This window comes from Vigna radiata, chromosome 8, assembly GCF_000741045.1.
Source record: "Vigna radiata var. radiata cultivar VC1973A chromosome 8, Vradiata_ver6, whole genome shotgun sequence".
NCBI lineage: Eukaryota > Viridiplantae > Streptophyta > Magnoliopsida > Fabales > Fabaceae > Vigna > Vigna radiata.
The window spans coordinates 5,313,863-5,332,362 of record NC_028358.1 but is presented as its reverse complement, the minus strand read 5'-3'; the positions used below and the strand labels follow the sequence as shown (position 1 = coordinate 5,332,362).

Genomic DNA, 18,500 nt, shown 5'->3' with positions numbered 1-18,500 from the left:
TTATCATTTACTTTTTTATATTTTCTTTTGTTCTTTGCCTGTTTATTTTAAGAAAATATATCTATTAAATATATTTTATTGTTATTGATCTTTTACTCTTAAAAGTTTATAATCCAAATAATTAATAATGATAAACATAAACAAGTGTTACTTGTGATCATACTAACATTAATACACCGAATTCCATGAGAACTTAGTAACGAAGTTTAAACTACAATTATATTATAAAAAATATCATGTTTCACCTGATTTTTCTTTAAATCCCAAATGATTAATATTAAACTTTTAATGAAAATTTAAAAAAAAAAATTCTAAGTTATTTTATAACAATTATTACTTACAAATCAATTTTTGTACTTAAAAAAAATAGTTTAAAAAACAAAACAAAAATGTGTACTTAATTTTTACAACGAACTAAAATTTATTGCCCTAAATAGACTGTTTTGGAAATTTATTATAATGATATCATTCAAAAAATTATAATTTTTCATATATGTAGAAACAGTTTCATATTTTTAAATTCAGATGTAGATAATTATATTTTATTATTTTCAGTGTTGTAGTTGATATTATTATTAAAAAGTACACTTCTTTTAAAATTTATTTATTTTTTTCAAATAAAAAGTAATAACTTCATTATTTAATAAAAATGCAGATCGATAACCACATATTTAATCTTTTAAAAAAAACTGAGTAATATTTTAAATAAATTTTAAATGATTTAGAGATATATTTAAATGGAGATTTTTATAAATTTATCCACTTTTAAATATATTTAAAAATTATACTATTTTAGTGTAACAGAAAGGTACACATAACATAATTTATTTACAAAATATCATGTCATAAAGGTCATAGGTGATAGGAAATCGACATGTGTATATTAAACCTATAAATATTTCTGGATTCGAGATATGTATTCCAAATATCTAAATGGTTTCCCTAATGTATTTATAATGATCGATGATTTATTAGTGGATTTTATTATAAACAATTAGACAAACTTATTTAATCATTTGGTAAAATTAGTAAATTATTTTTTTATAGTTTTTATAAATCAATATTAAGCAAAGATTGATTAAAAAATTATACTAAAAAACGTAATAATATTTATATTTTCCCAGAAGTTTGTACTAAAATTCGATAATAACATAAATTATATACCAAAGTAGATTTTTTATAATTAATTATAATGATCTTACTAAAACAATTTGTATAAAGTTGTGTATGTACAGTGTATTTAGATTAAAAAAAGAGATATCATGTGTAAAAATACGTTTGTGTTAATGTGCCACTAGAATATTGTACTATACAATTAATACCAATTAAGTATTTATTCACTTAAATTAAATTTTAAATATAACTTTCAATTCAACCAGTTGATTTATATTGAAAATTTCTACCTAGTAAGATTTAAAAAAAAAAAAATCCATGAACTAATTTATAAAAGTTATTCTTATAAATTAATTTAACATTATATTTAAAATTTATAAGCAAATGGTCATATAACGTTATTCATCATATTTGTAAAATGTTTATATTTTTTTTAAACTTATATTGTATTATATTCATAAACATTGGTGGAAATAAATCAAACCAAGTCAGGTTTTTGAAAGTATATGATTGTATATATAATTCGATAATTGATGGAAATAGATCAAACCTTTTATAAATTATATGGTATAACTAATCTGATAAGGGATCAATTATCATAGAAAATCTTTTTTTAATAATCAATAAGATTTTATAAAGATTATCTATAGTTTTTACCATAATAAATAATATTAAATTTTTGAGATTGAATAATTGTCTAAGTATGTTCTTGGAAAATAAAGTTATTATGAAATACTTATATAAATGTAATTGGATAGTTCAAATCATGAATGTTTAAAATATATACAAACTACACATTAACTTTCAGAGTCAACGTTCAATTAGTAGACATTAAAGATACATGTAATCTTAATTGAATTAATTATTTTTTCTACTTTTCACCAAAGTCATAAAAAACCAATTAATTTTAAAATAATAGACTAATTCATGGTGAGATTATAGGCTCACTTGGTGTTATTACTATTATAAGGTATATAATAAAGTTATTTGAAAGTAAAATTGAGTACATTTTTAAGATTCATAAAACGATTAATAAGATAGTAAAGAAAATATTTTATATTTGTAAAACTTTCACTACGTAACTTTATCTCTCTTTAATATTTTTTATTAAGTTTTTCTTATAATTAAACTTGCTTTGACAAGTATGTTTTAAATTACTTTGATGAAGAATATCTACGTTGATTAGACACGAATATGAATATAGATAATATTCAAATATTTGTAAAGAAAATATTTATAAACATTTATTTGTTTAGTAAAACTATTTTTAATTTGAATTGGAGAACGAGATCTAAGAAAAGTTAAATGTGATTTATTATAAAAAGTAAAGTGTTTATTGTCTATTTTTATTACTTATACATTGCTTGTATTAGTTGTCACAAACATTTTTTGAATTTTTTTTTATGAATCTTTTGAAAAACCTTTAGACAATCCCTTACAAGAGTCTAATTGAGTGAATTGCAAAAATTTATAACACAATTTGTTAACTTTATTTAAATTGTCCTTTCTTAAACTAATCTTTAGATATCAATATAAAAGTGTAGGTGAAATCTACATAAAACATTAGACACACACAAGTAGTAGATGTAAATCTACATAAAGCAAGAGATGTTTAGAAATAATAGACACAATGTACATGAAACACCTAATACACACCAAGATTAGGCATAATACACATGAAGTGCCAAATACAATCAACAAATAACTAAACTCCACATAAACTCCAAGATGAAGATTTATAGACGACATCAAGAGAAACACCAGTGGAAGACATACATGAAATGTGGAGGAAAAATCTACATGCAAGATAAATAAAATATGCTTTATTTGGAAAGTATATAAAGCCTTATGAAATACACAATTACATATAAAGTACACAAAGACTACACATGAAAATCACAATACATAATTTTAAATGCAAGAACGTCTACATTTTGTGCAAGTTGACTCGTAAGATTAATGATAAATGTGTCTTGTACTATGCAAATTAAGTGTAACATTAAAGTTGTCAGTAGAATATCATACATGATTTGAAAAGAGTTGACACAAGAAAATAAGAATCTTAAGTTATATGATCTTTCTAGGATGTTAATAAAAAAAACAAGTAAAATAAATAAGTGTCACAAGATTGAATATATAATCTAAAGAAACATTTCATGCAAAGAAAATATTGAGCTTTTAGTATCTAGTTTAAAGATAGTGTATTAAATGACTCATAGATAAGATAAGTATATTTATAAATCTTTCACTTTTTTCAAAGTATTAAATAATACAAATAATGTTTATATTTTATATAATCTCATTTAAAGTTTTCTTAAAAATGCTTTAAATCATTATATTGTAAAAATTAATGTTGTGAAATTACTAAAAATTACATATTGTATTCATACTTTATTTCCAAAGTGACTTTGCATTTTCATTATAAGTCGTAAGTAACACTAAATGATATTTGAAATCTTAATTAACTGATTATTGAAACTCTTTATTCATTACAAAAAAGAACCAAAGGCAATTGAAGTTGGGATGAATAATTGAAGTGAAATACCATTTATACTCTATTCACTTTGGTGGATGATATTGTTGAGAAGGAAAAATGAAGATGGAAATAAGAGATGGTTGGTGTTCGCTTGGCCGATTTGTGAAGATGGAATGGAGGGAATTTACAAGATTCCTATTTTTTCTATCACTCACAGATATGAGATGTTTTGCAGTGAATTGAAGGCAAATGTCATCTTTGCCCTTCTTAGATATCATAATACCATTAAAAAAAAAAGAAAGTTTTTGGTGTATTTGATTCTGGTTTATTGTATTCGGTTCCAGACATTCGTTTCCCCATGGTGTAGGCTTGGATTCGGTTCCGGGTTCCTCTTCTGTTGAAACAAATCTCGACAATTCCAGCCAAGGGCGCTCTGTTGTCTTCTTGTAGTGGTTCTTCCTCGTCTTCTTTAGCAGCAGCATCAGTAGGTGTCGATGGTGTTTGAGTGTAGAAGGCAACGAAAGAGTGGGTAAGGAGGAGAACGGTTGAACGAGTCTCGTGGGGGCGCATGAAGCAGAAGGAGAGGGAGTCAGAGGGGATATCGCGACAGTAAAGGAAGGATTCGAGGGAGGTGAGGCAGCGTAGGTCATCGTCGGTGAGGAAGTCGATGGTTAGAGTGAGGGAGGAAGATTGGGAAGAGGAGAGTTTGAAGGCAAGGAAACATGGTTTGGTGGAGGTGAAGAGAGAGAAGTGAGAAGGCATAGAGAGGGAGAAAGAGAGGTTTTGGAAGGGGAAAGAGAGAAGTTAGAATGTTTGGGTGGTGGTGGTTCTATGATTAATTTTTTTTGTCTTTAAAAATATTTAATTTCACCTTGGTAATAAATAATATTACAAAAATATTATAATTAAAAATAAATTTATTTTACTAAAATAAATTTTGTGTATAATATTAAAATTAATTTTATTAATTAATGTTAATTTTTTATTCTTTATAAGTTTTTTTACAATTAAATATAACATTAACAATTATCATTTTATATTATATTAATAACTAGGAACATTTTAGTAATCTTCAATTTATATTAATCAAACAATTTTTTCATCTATCAAATCAATTAAATCCTACACTAGTCTTCATAAACTTTACTTCTAAATTCATCTTTAAATCTACTTAAATAAACGACAATTAATTCACCTTCAAATCCTATCTTATCCATCCCTCTATTCTCCCCCTCGTGTCAACAAAGCATTTTGAAAACTTTTTAATTTACGTCTATCAAATAATTGAAAATATATATATTAACTTATTTTAAAACTACAAAATGTCCACAATGATCAATGCAATAATAACAAATATTGTAAAAGTAATACTTGTCAAATCAACAAGAATTCAATAAATTATAAGAAAACAAATTTCAAGAAAAAAAATATTTTTAAGTAACTGTTTATTTAAATTTAATATTTTTAAATTAAAATAATCATTTTACAATTTTACCGTTTGATACGATAAATTAAAATAATTATCTACATTAAAAAAATTAAACACGCTTATGTTTTCAGGTTATTTATCTATTTTATCCATAATAATATTTTTAAATTACAGTGTAAAATTTATAAAGACACAAATTAAAAAGACTACTAAATCATAATTAAATAAAGAGACAAGCAATAACTAATTATAAGTGAAAAGAAACTCTCTCATATACTAACGAAATTAACAACTAAAAGTATCCGCACAATTAAATTATAAGTGTTTAAATGTTCAATTTTTTATAATTAGTATTTTTCTATAGCTTCAATATAATACAGAGTAAATAATATATTTAATTGTTTATTTTCATATAGTAAAACACACACACATATATATATATATATTATTTATTTATTTATATAAGAGTATGATAAAAAAATGTGGATATACCCTGGATCCCAATTCTATTTTTATATTTTGATTTGATTTTCATCCTCTCCACTACTTGTAATGGTAGCACGATCACATTAAAAAAAAAATATAGTACAAATTTTATATATTTAAACATTTAATTATTAAAACCAAAGTTGAACAAAACACATTTTCCTTCAATAAAAAAAGGTAACATTTATTTATCATTAGATTTTTGAAAATATGTAAACAAAGACAAATAAAATTATAAAAGTATTTTTTGTCTTAGAAAATGATAAAGATCTAATTAGAAATTTAATAAGATGAGAAAAAAAAAATATATATATATATATATATATATATATATATAAATAAATAAGTATAAACTTGTTTTATACTATTATCCGATCAGAGATTTTCATTTATAATATATTTACTAATTTTATAAAAAATATTTAAAAGTCTTATAATCATTTGTCATGTTCCAGCAGTGAAATGATTTTAAGATGTAGGGTTTTGCCTTTAAACCCTAATGAGATTACATTGATTTACAGATCGATTTAGTAGTTGAACCTATACTTGTTTTTCAGTGTTGGTTCAATTTGAACATGCCGCATAATCAAAGGCGCATGTGAAAGGCTATTAATTGAGGAATCTATAGATAAACGCCGCCATAACCGCACCACAGGTACCCTTCTTCTCCACTGGTAGTAGCAATGGTGAAGGGTGAAGATGCTGTGCTTCGAAAGAAGAACAAGAAGCTTCGAAAGAAGAACAATAGCAGCTCTTCCTCAGTCTCTGCCAAGGTCGCCGCCGTTATCGCCGCCAAGAAGCGCCGCAAGGCCGGCAAACGCCGCATGTGCCAGGTACACAACCTACAACTTCTTTCTCTTCTCTAACATGTTTATACATTTAATTTTTTGTTTGGGGGTTTAGTTTCATATTTTTTGTTTGATCTGTTCATTTGCTTTGTATCATTCTCATTAGAAAAATATCTTTATTCCCTCTCTTTATTTCCGCTGCTGTCGTGTTCACATTTTCCTCATTTTTGGTTATTCTCTTTTGAACTGTCTGGTTTTATATGGTTGCAATGCTTTCCTTGGTCGTGGTTATGTGTTTTATGGAAACATTACAGCTATGGTTTTTGGTAGTTTTATTGGTTCGGTCTTAGTTTAACACATTTGGTGTTTAACGTAAGTTATGTTAGCACGAGCACGTGCGCATTTGGTGTGTGTTATGGTTTCAAAAGTTTGAAATGTGGATGAATTCAAATTTCACTTGAGAACCAAAATCAGAATTACATGCACGAGGTACATGACATTGGCCATAATTCTTGTTATATCTGAGGGACGGTTTATGTATAAGTTAAAAATCTGACTTTGCAGAAGTTAAACTAGAAAACTTCTACAGATCAACTTATATACCAATAAGAAAATAATGATAATATACTGTAGATTGTACCCTTACAGCCCCTCATCATCACCCACCATTTTTGGGGAGTAGAAGTATAATTATTTGTCAGTTACTGTTGGTGCACTGGTTGAAAATTTCTTATTCTCCCCGATTCTAATGGACAACTTAGGATATTGATTGGGCACGTAATATTGGCATTTAGAACTGTGAAGAATTGTTATTTATTGTGATTTTTTCTTGACGTAAGTAAGATGGCATTTTCTAAACCTGATTTTTTCATGATATTAAAGGGCATGTGTTTTAGTCTACCTACTCCGGAGGATCCATTCAATGATCGAGGTGGGAAAGAGGAATTCCAAACAAAGGGTCCTAAAAAGAATACACATTTAAAATCAAAACCAATAGATGAGATGGTTCGTCTTAATGAGAAGAGTGGAGATGGAAAGAAAGGTGCAGTTCATGGGAGGAATATTGCCTTGGAATTGCAAAGGAAAAAGGAGTTTGTCAAAGCCAACAATGATCTGGGTCAGAAACGTATCATTAACTCAGAAAGGAAAAAATTTAAGGTGACTGAGATGGCTCATCACCCCAGCACCCAAAGGCATGATTGTGACATTTCAGAGTTCCCTTCTAAGTTTGTCTTCTGGTGTCTAAGTTCAATTGAAAATGCATTGCGACATGGTGATGCCTACACTGATGGAGAGGGTAATTCGTTCTTTCTGAATCCATGGGGATTAGAGTTTTTAAAGTGTTATTCTACTGGAAAAGATCTGATGGAGACCAGTGGGACCTCTGCTACAACTGAGCAAATTGCATGGACCGTTTCTAGTGCAGCTGATACATTTAGCAGAAAAGAGAGAGAAGGCTTGTCCTTTGCTGGCCCTTTTCTTTTATTCCTTGTACCTTCTCAAGAAAAAGCTGTCCAGGTTAGTTAAATTTCCTCCGTGAGCTTAAATATTCTTGCTGATCTTTTTGGTTTTTGCCCTCCTTAGATAAAAATCATTACTTACACATGGACCAGACTAAGTTATCTTCACTCCTCCCCCGTTTATTCTAAAAAGGAAAATGAATCATGGGACCCCAGATGTCAGTTTGTCTTTAAATTTGATATTATATTCTGTGTTGTTTACATTTGGTGCTTGACCTTGTTTTCAGAGATTTTGGTTTTGATTCTTCTAAATTTAAGGTTATATATTGAGTGATATTGAACTTCAGTTTCCTATAAACAACTAAGTTCTCTATAATGAAAATGGTTGATGCACTTTTTGTTTTGTGATTTAGTCTGAATGTCACCAGCAGGACAGTTCATCGCAGTTTACAATATGACCTTTTTGTTGTCTATTTAATAAAAGTTTATATTAATAAAAGTGAAGAGATTTTCACTAATTTTCTTCCTTGCTTGGTCCTGGTGGGATAAAGGCCTTTGCTGTTGTTGTTGCTATTTTATTCATTTCCGGTTACTGTGGACCTTTACAAACTATTGATCTGTTTTTTACAAACCATTTTTTTCACTAATTTATGCATAGGTTCGGACAGTTTGCAAGCCTTTGAAATCTGTTGGAATACATACAGTGAGTATTCATCCAGGTGCTTCCTTAGATCATCAAATTCAAGGGTAATTGTTGAAACTTCAGTATTTTAGTTGAAAATGAGACTTATTATTATTCTCAAATCATAAGAAATACATTCTCAAACCTTCTATTTGTAATAATCTAGTTCTCCTAAAAAGGGAAATAGGGAAACTAGGAAACCTAGGGAAAAATAAAATAAAATAAAATATTATGTATCAATCTTCCTCTAATTAGGAAGATCCTATAGATATTATCCCATATTACAACAATTTTCATTGCATAAAATATTGATGTGGGTGTGATGAAAAGGCATGCTATACTTCGTAAATAGGGAATCTTTTGTATTGATCATTTTTGGTTTTTAAGACATGCTCCTCATTTATTCAAGTTTATTGGCGAGTAAGTCATATTTGATATTCTGTAAGATTTAGCTTTTTCAGAATAACTTAACTACCCGCCTCTGGAACATGTGATTGACACAATAACTTAACTACTTCTCTGATTTAGGAGAAATCATTTGAATTACTGCAGTTCAAATTAATTAATTTACTTTTGAAAGACCTTTTGATTTGCAAGTGACATTGCACGGAGAAACATGTCTGGAATAAATAGACAGTTATAAGGAGATACAGGAAAAGAAATTTGCTTGGACAAACAATGGGCGTGTTCATGTACATAAGTTTTAAATGTTTTCATAGCCTTTTATGGTATCCATCTCATTGTTATTCGTATCGTTTTCAACAGTATGAAAACTTGCGAGCCTGAGTTTCTTGTTTCTACTCCTGAGAGGCTTTTGGAGCTTGTTTCTGTGAAGGCAATTGATATTTCTGGTATTTCCATGCTGGTAAGCTTTCTTTCTAGTGTTCCATTTATGTAAGTTCACTTTTGTTAAACATTCTCATATGCAAGCTGAGAATGATACATATATCCATTCACCAGCTTGAGGGAGAGTGTTGTTAGTAGGATATTAAGTGTACTACTAGAAGCTGCTAGAATCTCTTTGAAGCTGTTAAAAGATGCTAGAGATCTCTCAGTAATTATTACTATAGGGTTAGAGTTCTCTATATAAAAAAGCTGATGTACTGTTTCAAATTAATCAATTGAATAAAATTATTGTTTCTTTCATATTAATCCTTTAAAGTCATTTGAACCATCCACAGCAACTACACCTCCCTCACTTGTTTTGTATTGTCCTCAAAACACACCCATGCAAACATTCCAAATTGAACATTAAGTCCACCAAATAGGCTCTGACTGACCCCACTTTGTTAGTTGTGCCAACTGAACAGTCAACCCTTCTAGCTCAAAACTCATGGACTCACTTCCATGTACCACTTGGCCGCCAGCCCATACATCGAATGGGTATTTTTCCTCAAAGAAAACTTTGATTGCTTCATAAGGAAGTGTAAAGCCACACTTGTGGACGAGGGGTTTCATTGGCAGTTTGATCATGATTACACTAAGGCATCTGCTCCTGCTATGAAATTCAGGGGTGTGTCTCATACTTCATCTCCTGGCTCCAAAATGTTATTTTATTTTCAATGTGTTGCTTTCATCTAGAGGATATATCTTTGTCTAGGATATATTGTTTCAATCAGAAGAAAGAATGGTGTTGAATCACTATAAATGTTGAAATCCTAACCATGTTAGTACTACGACCTGTACCAATCATATACAGCATTCTTTATCTGGGATATATCTCTGACTCATAAGGATCAGTTATGTAGTTATCCTTTTACATTGGTATTGGTTGTACTTTTGAGCATATATAAGACCTAGTGCCTCAATGCATGCTTTTTCTAATGATATAGTCCCACTCAGAGGGATAGGGAGAGAGAATAAATTGTAAATTGAGGAATGACTATCAGATCACCTACTGCAGGGAAAGGATTGGGGAAATAAATTTCCACAGAATCAACATATTTTTATCCTTAAACAAATTGCTTTATTTGGTTGGTTGAAACATGTTTAATTTTACTCTCAAGTTATGTCCATACTCGTGCTTACTCATTATTACTTTAGCAGAATTGATATGTTTGGGAATTGAGTAAGAAGTTATAAGCATCTTTTGATATGAAAATTAATATATTACTGTTTGTGCTGGCATACATGTTTCTACAAATAAAGTAATCCCTATAAGGGGTACCTTAGTTCCTATCATCTCTTAATATAATTTATTTTATTTATCATGGATTGATTAATTACTGTTTTCATATTAATAGGTTATCGATGGGCTTAATGCAATATGTAATGCTGGCCACACTGATACATTAAAATCCATTAAGAAGTGTATTTCTGGCAATCCCCATATGGTGATTTTCAATGATTGCCACAGCCACTTATCTATCCCAGTGGTTCAGTATCTTCTGACTGGTTCAATTTGTCGACTCTCTCTCAATAATTCAATTACCAGCCTAAGTTCATGCACTATCCAGTCTGTTACAGTGTGTTCATCAGAAGAAGATAAAGTTATTAAGGTAAGTTTATTGGCATGCTGCGGATTAGTACTTAGTACCAGGGACGTTTTACAAATGGAAATTTAACAGTACGATGATATATAATGTAACAATTTCTATATTTTTGCAACTCCTCCATAGAATCAAATTATTTAGCTTAAAACAGGATATATTTTATCTTTCTATGAGGCTACAGTTGCATTACATGTTTAGTTTATCTATGCATCAGTGTTAACCTCATGGACTCCATTACGTTATTTGTTATGTAATTATTACTCTGTTTTAATAATCTACAAGCCTAATTATAGTGTCCTTTCTAGATGTATAAACCTATCGGGAAGTAGTGTTTACTAATTACCGTGCCCATTCTTTTCCAGCCTGTTTGGTTAAGAAATTCAGATTTATTTTCCTAAAATTATATCTTTAACTTAGAATGGTTACAGAGATAAAATATGATTAACATTTTATGCATCAGAGAAATTGGGAGCAACACCTATTTAGGAGATGATAGAGACTTGTCTAATGTAGTTCAGTCATGTGAGAAGACCTCCATGAGTCCCAGTGAGAAAGTAGATAGTCCAGTTGATAAAGATGGAAGCGCAGAAAAACTTATAGAGAAACCGCTAAAAGTCCTTGTTCTAAATGGATTTAGAGATAACTGGGTGTTCAATAGAACCCAATGGTATTTGATTCATATGCACAACCTCACCTAGTGGATAAGGATTGGTTATATTGTAATTTCTAGGAATTACAGGATGAGTTCAACATGAAGCTTGGCTTTGGTTTTTAAATGGTTAGGCTCTATTTGTAGGCTACTAAGCTTTGGTTGTACTTGATAGGTTTAATATTATCTATCGAATCAAATTAAAAACTAGTTTTGAATGGATTTAACTCCATTTGAACAATTCCTTGTTATTTTATTAAGTAACTCCAACTGGCATCTGTTTATTGTGTTTTATGTTCAAAATTGTCAAATAATAACATCTTTTTCAGTAACTTGCATCTTTTTTCACACAATCAGATCTTCGTATCTTTCATTTGTTAGTTTTATTTGTACAGATTTCTATTCCTATGTCTTGTTCTATTTAATTCTTAACGACATCAGGCTTTGAAATTTTTTTGCATGTAGTCAGTCATGCATTTGTTAAGATGACCTAGTTTTAAAGCACTCATGATGCAATTATCTTTAATTCTTACAGAGTGTGAAGGCTCTGGATCAATTTCAGAACAGCCGTACTCAGAATTCTAACATGCTGTATATTTTAAGGAAAGATGTCAAGTGCCATAAATTGCTCAAGATTCTCAAATCCAAGGGTTGTTCCATTTGTATTGATTCTGATTCAGCGAGTTTGGATGATAGGTAAAACACCAGATACTTTTTTCCATATCGTGAGCACCCTTAATGCTAATGCATATATTTCTAGAAAGACAGATTTGTTCTAATAGTTAACAATGGTCCATGTGTTCAATAAGAACCTTTGGTTCTTAATAAGATTCTTACTGAATGCATGGATGTATATGAAGGAATTTTGGTTAGCACTATAGTCTGAAACTAAAATCTATCCTTGGTGAACAAGGGTAACAAAGGTTAACATAGGATCTAGAGGGGAGAAAAGTTTCACTAGCGAGCCCAAGGTGACTTATGTATCCTGAACATTACAGAACAGGATAACTGGCAGCATGTGAATAATATAAAGGGTCCTAGCAAGGAGATATCTAAATGCTTATATAGGTGGGGTATATGAGGTTTTGGGAAGAGGGAGACAACTTTGGTGTAAAATTCATGGGCATTAGCATAGTTAAAGATCTGCTATTGCAGTGTTTTGATCAGAAAATGCCCTGTTTTTTTTTTTTTTTTTTAGCATAACTGATTTTTTGTTTGATAGGAGGAAGGAGAAGATTATGGGAAAAAGACTTTCCGGCTCTTCTTTTTATTTAACTTTCAATTGGAGCTTATTCACTTGATTTTTTTTAATACAGTGTGGATTCAGACAAGAAAGAAGTGGTTTCTGCCATTGCTCTGGAGCATATCTCTACCACAGATATAGGGACATATGATGTAGTAATCCTACCTAGTTTTGTACCTTCCATTGACACTTATGTGCATATTTTAACTAACATGGCTCGCCAAAGTGCCAAGGGTGTATTGTACAGTTTCTTAACTAAAAGAGATAGAGAACTTGCTTCAGCCCTCATTACAGTTCTTGAACAATGTGGTCAGGAAGTCCCTCAGACCCTTTTGGATCTGCATCATTCATCAAACATGGTTGAAGATTGAATATAGAAGGTGTTTGGAACATCATTTCGTATGTTCATTCTGTCTCTGTGGCTTGTGAGGTCAAACTTCAATTTCTTCTACTTTGTTGGAATTTAGGCTCGAAGCTTTGAATGGAAGAGGTGATAGGTGTCCTAAGTTTGGAATTAGGAAATCTTGCAGTACATGAAGAATCCTATTCAGAAAATTTTGCAATATTTTGCATGGTTGTTTTTAAAATGTATTTTTTATACAGTTGAATAATGGACAACAATATTGTCGACAAAGAGTTAAGCTCGGTAATTGATGAGACTGAAACTAACATGACTTTATTATTATTATTAAAGATTGTTTGATAGACCTTCAATTAATTTTCAAGTTAGAGAAAAATTTTGAAGTTTGGCATTGGTATTTTGTGTCCCATGCTTATCTGTTTGTCCAAAACAGGGGAAGTTTTAATTTTAAAATATTTCGTTTGCACTTTTTTCACTTCTCCATGCAAACTTCAGATTACTTGTGGAATGCTTATAAAACTTCAATTACATTTTAAAGCAATCTTTTATTAAAATTACAGTTATAATTAAAATTAGATGTACCTTTTAAAGTGAAGCTTCAATTACATTTTAAAGTGAAACTTCAATTATAATTAAAATGTCCTAAAACTCACTTTTAATTTGTATGAGATTTGTTATTGGTGTTTGAAAGAGTCACTGAAATCATCTTGTCCGATTGTGGTGTACCTACTTGGAGATTAAAATATTGTTTGTGTAATTCTTATAAGTAAAGCTCTCAACATGATCCATGGGTTAGTCTTACTTTACTTATGAAGAAGCTTTCTTTTAGAGGATTCTAATTGGGGAGACAAAAAAAAGAATCTTGGTCTCTAAGGTCCCCTTTTAAGTGGATCCCTTTTAAGTGGATTGGAATCGGAATAAAAAGTGGGTTTGATTTGACAACAGAACTTTAATAAACTCTTAAAAATAATACATCTAACTTGAGTAATATATTGACGAGCTAACTTAGATTGACAATCGATGAGTTATTTCGGATGAAAATTTGAGAAGATTTTTTCGAACCAAAGATTGGGAAGAATCAATTTGGGCTAAAAGTTCAGATAGGTTCGCCATGACCAAAGAATGAGATAGACTAGCCTAGGTTGATGGGCCACATAAAATAAATGTCAAAATGGATGACTCAAGTCAAAGGTTGAAATAAATCAATTTAGGTCAGAAGTTGAGATAGATTGGCTTGGATCAAAGGTTTATATAGGTTTGTTCAGCTTGAAGATTGAGATAGGTTGGTCTTGACCAATGGTCGAGACGAGTTGGCCTAAAATAAAATTCAATCGAACCGAACCCACGTCGATTGAAATTCAATCGAATTTGGTCTTGTACGCTATAGTCAAAATTTGGTCGAATTCAGTCGAGTCATCCACAATAAAAATTCCTCTAAATTTGACTTAGTCGGTCCTAGCAGGATTTTGCTTGAATTTGCCTAAGTCGGGCTTGATCGAATTTTGGCCACTTCAGTTGAATTTTGGCCAATTCAACTGAATCAACCTAGACAAATTTTGGTCGAGTCAATTTTGGCCAAATTTGGTGGATTTGGTTGAGTCTATCTTTGTCAAAATTCTCCAGAGTTCTAGTTAAGTTGGTCTCAACCGAATTTAGGCCGAGTCAACCTCGACTGAAATTTTGCTGAGTCCACCTTATCAAAATTTAGTCCTCGACTAAATTATACTAAATTTGACCAAGCTGGCTTTGACCGTATTTTAGACTAGTTGTCCTTAACCCAAATTTGGTCGAACTAGGTTGAGTGAAATTTGGCCGAGACAAGTTCGATAAAAATTTGGTCGAGTCTCTCCTAACCCAAGTTTGGTTCCACCCTTAGCCAAAGGTTGAGATGGATCGGATTTGGTTAATAATAATTTAGATGGACTGGTCTGAGTTGAAGGTCGAGATGACTGACCCGAGACGAAGGTCGAGAATAGTGCGACTCAAGCCAATGTCAAGATAGGTGGATGAAGGTTGAGATGGACCGACCTTGAAGGTCAACCTAGACTAAAGGTTAACACTAATAATTAATTTGGTTGAATGTAAAGACATGTAAATCTAAATCAAAAGGTTAACCCTAATTAATTTGGTTGAAAGTAAAGGCATGTAAATCTAAATCGAAAGTTTAATAATATATTTAAATAGAGTTAATATTTTTTTTCATGTTTAAGAAGAAAGCTCATGAATTAATTATAATATTATGACTTTTGTGAGTTTTTTGACTCTAGGTTTTTTTTTAGTCTGAGGCCACATGGACCATAACCAAACCTATGAACTATGAACTACATCAAATTAACAACTCTATTTATAGGTGAAAACATATACACTTGTACAAAATTAAAGTATTATCAAAATAAAAATATTATTGTTATAATTTTAAACAAAAAAATATAAAAACTAATAATTTTTATAACTTCATCCATAGATGTTTTTTAATTATAAATTATTATTTTAATTTTAAAAAACAATTATTTTTCGAATAAAATGGTAAAAAATTGTGGATAGGGAAAATCTCTCTATTAATACTGAAAATATATTTTTAATAATTTAAGCAACTTTAAAAATACCTTGGTTATTTGTGTTAGGTAATAGTGAATTATTTTAAAGTTTCTAATTAATATGACGCTTACTATGTCCAAATATATTATTTTTCTAACCTGTCTTTTAAACATTTTTTTACAACTGATTCCTCTTCAGCCTTACATAGCTTGTGATAAGAATCCATTAGAGTTGAGAATGATTTGCACACAACTTTCCCAGTTTCTGCCAATAAATCAGTTATATATTTTTGCTGAGATATGCCACTTCAATCCCTAAAACATTCTTTAATCGTCTTAGTTCTTTTAGTTCAAAATCTTGGACTAGTCTTCTTTTTCAATTATTTATTCTCTTTTTCATTATTTCTAATCACTATAATATGACGAACATAAATCCATCTCATTTTCACTCTATGGTGCCGCCACACCCCATCCCACTTTTTCCAAATCCATTTGACATACTTCCTAACATTATCCTCTTTAAAAAGATTGAGTAGATTTTAGATTTTGTCCAGGTGAGAGTATCCTTATGACAAAGGTTTTACCAGAAACCCAAGCAATATAGGTTGCAATACCCCTAGGAGGGATGGTCCATACCATATCCCCAAATCCTTATCCCCATCCTTTGCTCAAGAATTTGTAAAAACACTTAAAAAACCATAAATAATCAAAAAACAATGATAAAGGTGTCAAATTATTAACACTTTCTTTTCAGTTTTCCTCACGCGTGCCACGTCTTGTTCCATGGAAGTAACTAGAATACTAGTACAAAAGTCATATTTTATGACGTACAAAAACGAACTATGACGTACACAGTTTTGTACGTTATAATAGGTCTACATATTTCATAACGTAGCAAAAATTTACGTTATCTGAACATATTATGACTGTTTCTAAAAGAAACAACTCTAATGAATGTGAACATAAATAATTTTACTCAATACCAATTCGAAACAATTTTTTCCAATATTCATATAAAAAAAATGGACTGAGCAATTCCACACTTTCCTAATCTGCTGTTACCCAGATTTCTTTCCATTCTCATGTATCCTCCATCTCCCCAATCAGCACCCTATGAATTCCTCACAATCAAATAATCATGACCGTTTTCTGTACCATATCCAACAGCCACAACACCATGATCTAGATATGTTCCACATCTTCCGCTGGAGACACCCTGACAAATATGAAATATACTGATTAAAAAATTATGTCAACATTGCAAAACCAATTTTGTTTAAAATTGAATAGAGAGAGTGGAAGTTTTTATGTTCTAATCAAAAGCAAAAAATAAACCACATGTTTTTCACTTAGACTTTGGATCTTCCCATTCTAATTCTTTCTATGCAATAGGCACACCTTCTTTTCCCAGGTCATGAATAAAATCAGATTGGAAACTTAGATGAATAAAGTTGAAATTCCCTTCCTCCTCCTTCAATAGGAAGGCTCACGGGCTGATTTGCAACGACCTTTTTCAATGCTAACTCATCATAGGAATTAACATCTTCATAAGAATCAATAGAAACAACTTTGGCATTTTTCTACACATTAGCAAAATAAACAAACAAAACAAAGGAACATAAGAATTTGATTGATAACAATGTTTTAGAAGCAATTATTTTCTTAAAAGATCAAGACCAAGTTACTAACCCTATACTGGTCACATGTACCATCAACAGCACGGTAAGGGTAATCCTCCTCGGAATCGATGCCTCCATTGTTGATGATGAACTCAAATGCATAGTCCATAAGTCCTCCTCCATTGCATCCCATGTTATATCGTGTATCACAATCGTTCTGATAATGAAATCAGTTCGCCAGTCACTATCTTATTAATTCCTTCCACAGGACCAATTGCTGAGAATGACGCTCCCTACATTAAAGAAAATAGTCATTAAACAAAAATGTCAAACTAACCTTAAAAAATTACAGGTTGTTAAGACAAAGATCACTCAAGAAATTCATTTGTCAGAATAAACTACAAACACCGAAGCACTTTCCTAAGCTAAAATAACTTTCTTTAAATTATTATTTTGACCTTTTTACTCAGGTTAAAATGTAGAGAATATTAAATATTCTTGGACAACAGAAGATAAAAAAAATTGGTATGGTGCACAGAGACAAAGAACTATAAAAGTGATTGGTAGGTTTTAAGTATCATAATATGTTTAGATAACGTAAATTTTTGCTACGTCATAAAATATGTAGACCTATTATAACGTACAAAACTATGTACGTCATAGTTCGTTTTTGTACGTCATAAAATATGATTTTTGTACTAGTGAAGGAAAAAAAATGAAAACAATAGGAGAAGAGAGGGAAGAAAACGAAACTATAACACCAAAAGAGAGAAATAAAAATGGAGAAAAGAAGGAATGAGAGAGAGAGTTGTGGGGGTGGATGACAAAAACGGAAATGAGAAAAAAAAGAGAAAAGAGAGAAGTCTGAAGGAGGTGGGGTGTGCGGTGCCGCAAGGATTTTAATAAAAGTATAAAAAGTTAAGGGTGAAAGTAAAAATATATTAACCTGAAAAAAAAATGAAGAGGTTTATGGAGAAGGTTGTGGTGGTGTAGGGATAACTCTTACAATTAAACGGATTTCAACATTGATGTTGATATTCGTTTCTCCTCCAACGGATAATGTTATAAGTTATATTCATATTGGTTCAAATATTACTAAAGGACAAAAATGGAACGGGGAGGTGGAAGAAGCATTATGTAGAGGTAGAGGGAGTATCGTCCTAAA

The 18,500-nt window shown here is 30.4% G+C and overlaps 2 protein-coding genes across 3 annotated transcripts; one reads left to right on the top strand and one right to left on the bottom strand.

Moving 5' to 3' along the window:
* Positions 1–5,947: 5,947 nt before the first annotated feature.
* LOC106769694 (pre-mRNA-processing ATP-dependent RNA helicase prp5) lies at positions 5,948–13,562 on the top strand. The gene is made up of 7 exons (XM_014655417.2): positions 5,948–6,337; positions 7,175–7,810; positions 8,411–8,499; positions 9,200–9,299; positions 10,678–10,932; positions 12,111–12,271; positions 12,892–13,562. Exons 1-7 carry the CDS (start codon positions 6,188–6,190, stop codon positions 13,187–13,189), a joined length of 1,689 nt encoding a protein of 562 aa, XP_014510903.1. The 5' UTR covers positions 5,948–6,187; the 3' UTR covers positions 13,190–13,562.
* Positions 13,563–16,812: 3,250 nt separating this feature from the next.
* LOC106770124 (cysteine proteinase RD21A-like) lies at positions 16,813–17,582 on the bottom strand. Of its 2 annotated transcripts, none has more exons than XM_022785283.1 (2): positions 17,406–17,574; positions 16,813–16,932 (listed from the first exon to the last, which is right to left on the bottom strand). In XM_022785283.1, the coding sequence occupies exons 1-2, from the start codon at positions 17,526–17,528 to the stop codon at positions 16,828–16,830; spliced, it is 228 nt and encodes a 75-aa protein (XP_022641004.1). In that variant the 5' UTR covers positions 17,529–17,574; the 3' UTR covers positions 16,813–16,827. The 2 variants fall into 2 exon arrangements, with proteins under 2 accessions (XP_022641004.1, XP_022641003.1); XM_022785282.1 differs by lacking the exon at positions 16,813–16,932 and adding an exon at positions 17,126–17,296 and having other exon boundaries at positions 17,406–17,582.
* Positions 17,583–18,500: the final 918 nt, after the last annotated feature.

Excerpts from the sequence above, each read along its gene's own strand:
- LOC106769694 (XM_014655417.2), top strand. The coding sequence starts at position 6,188 with ATGGTGAAGGGTGAAGATGCTGTGCTTCGAAAGAAGAACAAGAAGCTT. Across the intron at positions 7,811-8,410 it reads CTCAAGAAAAAGCTGTCCAG|GTTCGGACAGTTTGCAAGCC; the intron begins GTTAGTTAAATT and ends ATTTATGCATAG. Across the intron at positions 9,300-10,677 it reads TTTCTGGTATTTCCATGCTG|GTTATCGATGGGCTTAATGC; the intron begins GTAAGCTTTCTT and ends TCATATTAATAG.
- LOC106770124 (XM_022785282.1), bottom strand. The coding sequence starts at position 17,528 with ATGGGATGCAATGGAGGAGGACTTATGGACTATGCATTTGAGTTCATC. Across the intron at positions 17,297-17,405 it reads GTACATGTGACCAGTATAGG|AAAAATGCCAAAGTTGTTTC; the intron begins GTTAGTAACTTG and ends GCTAATGTGTAG.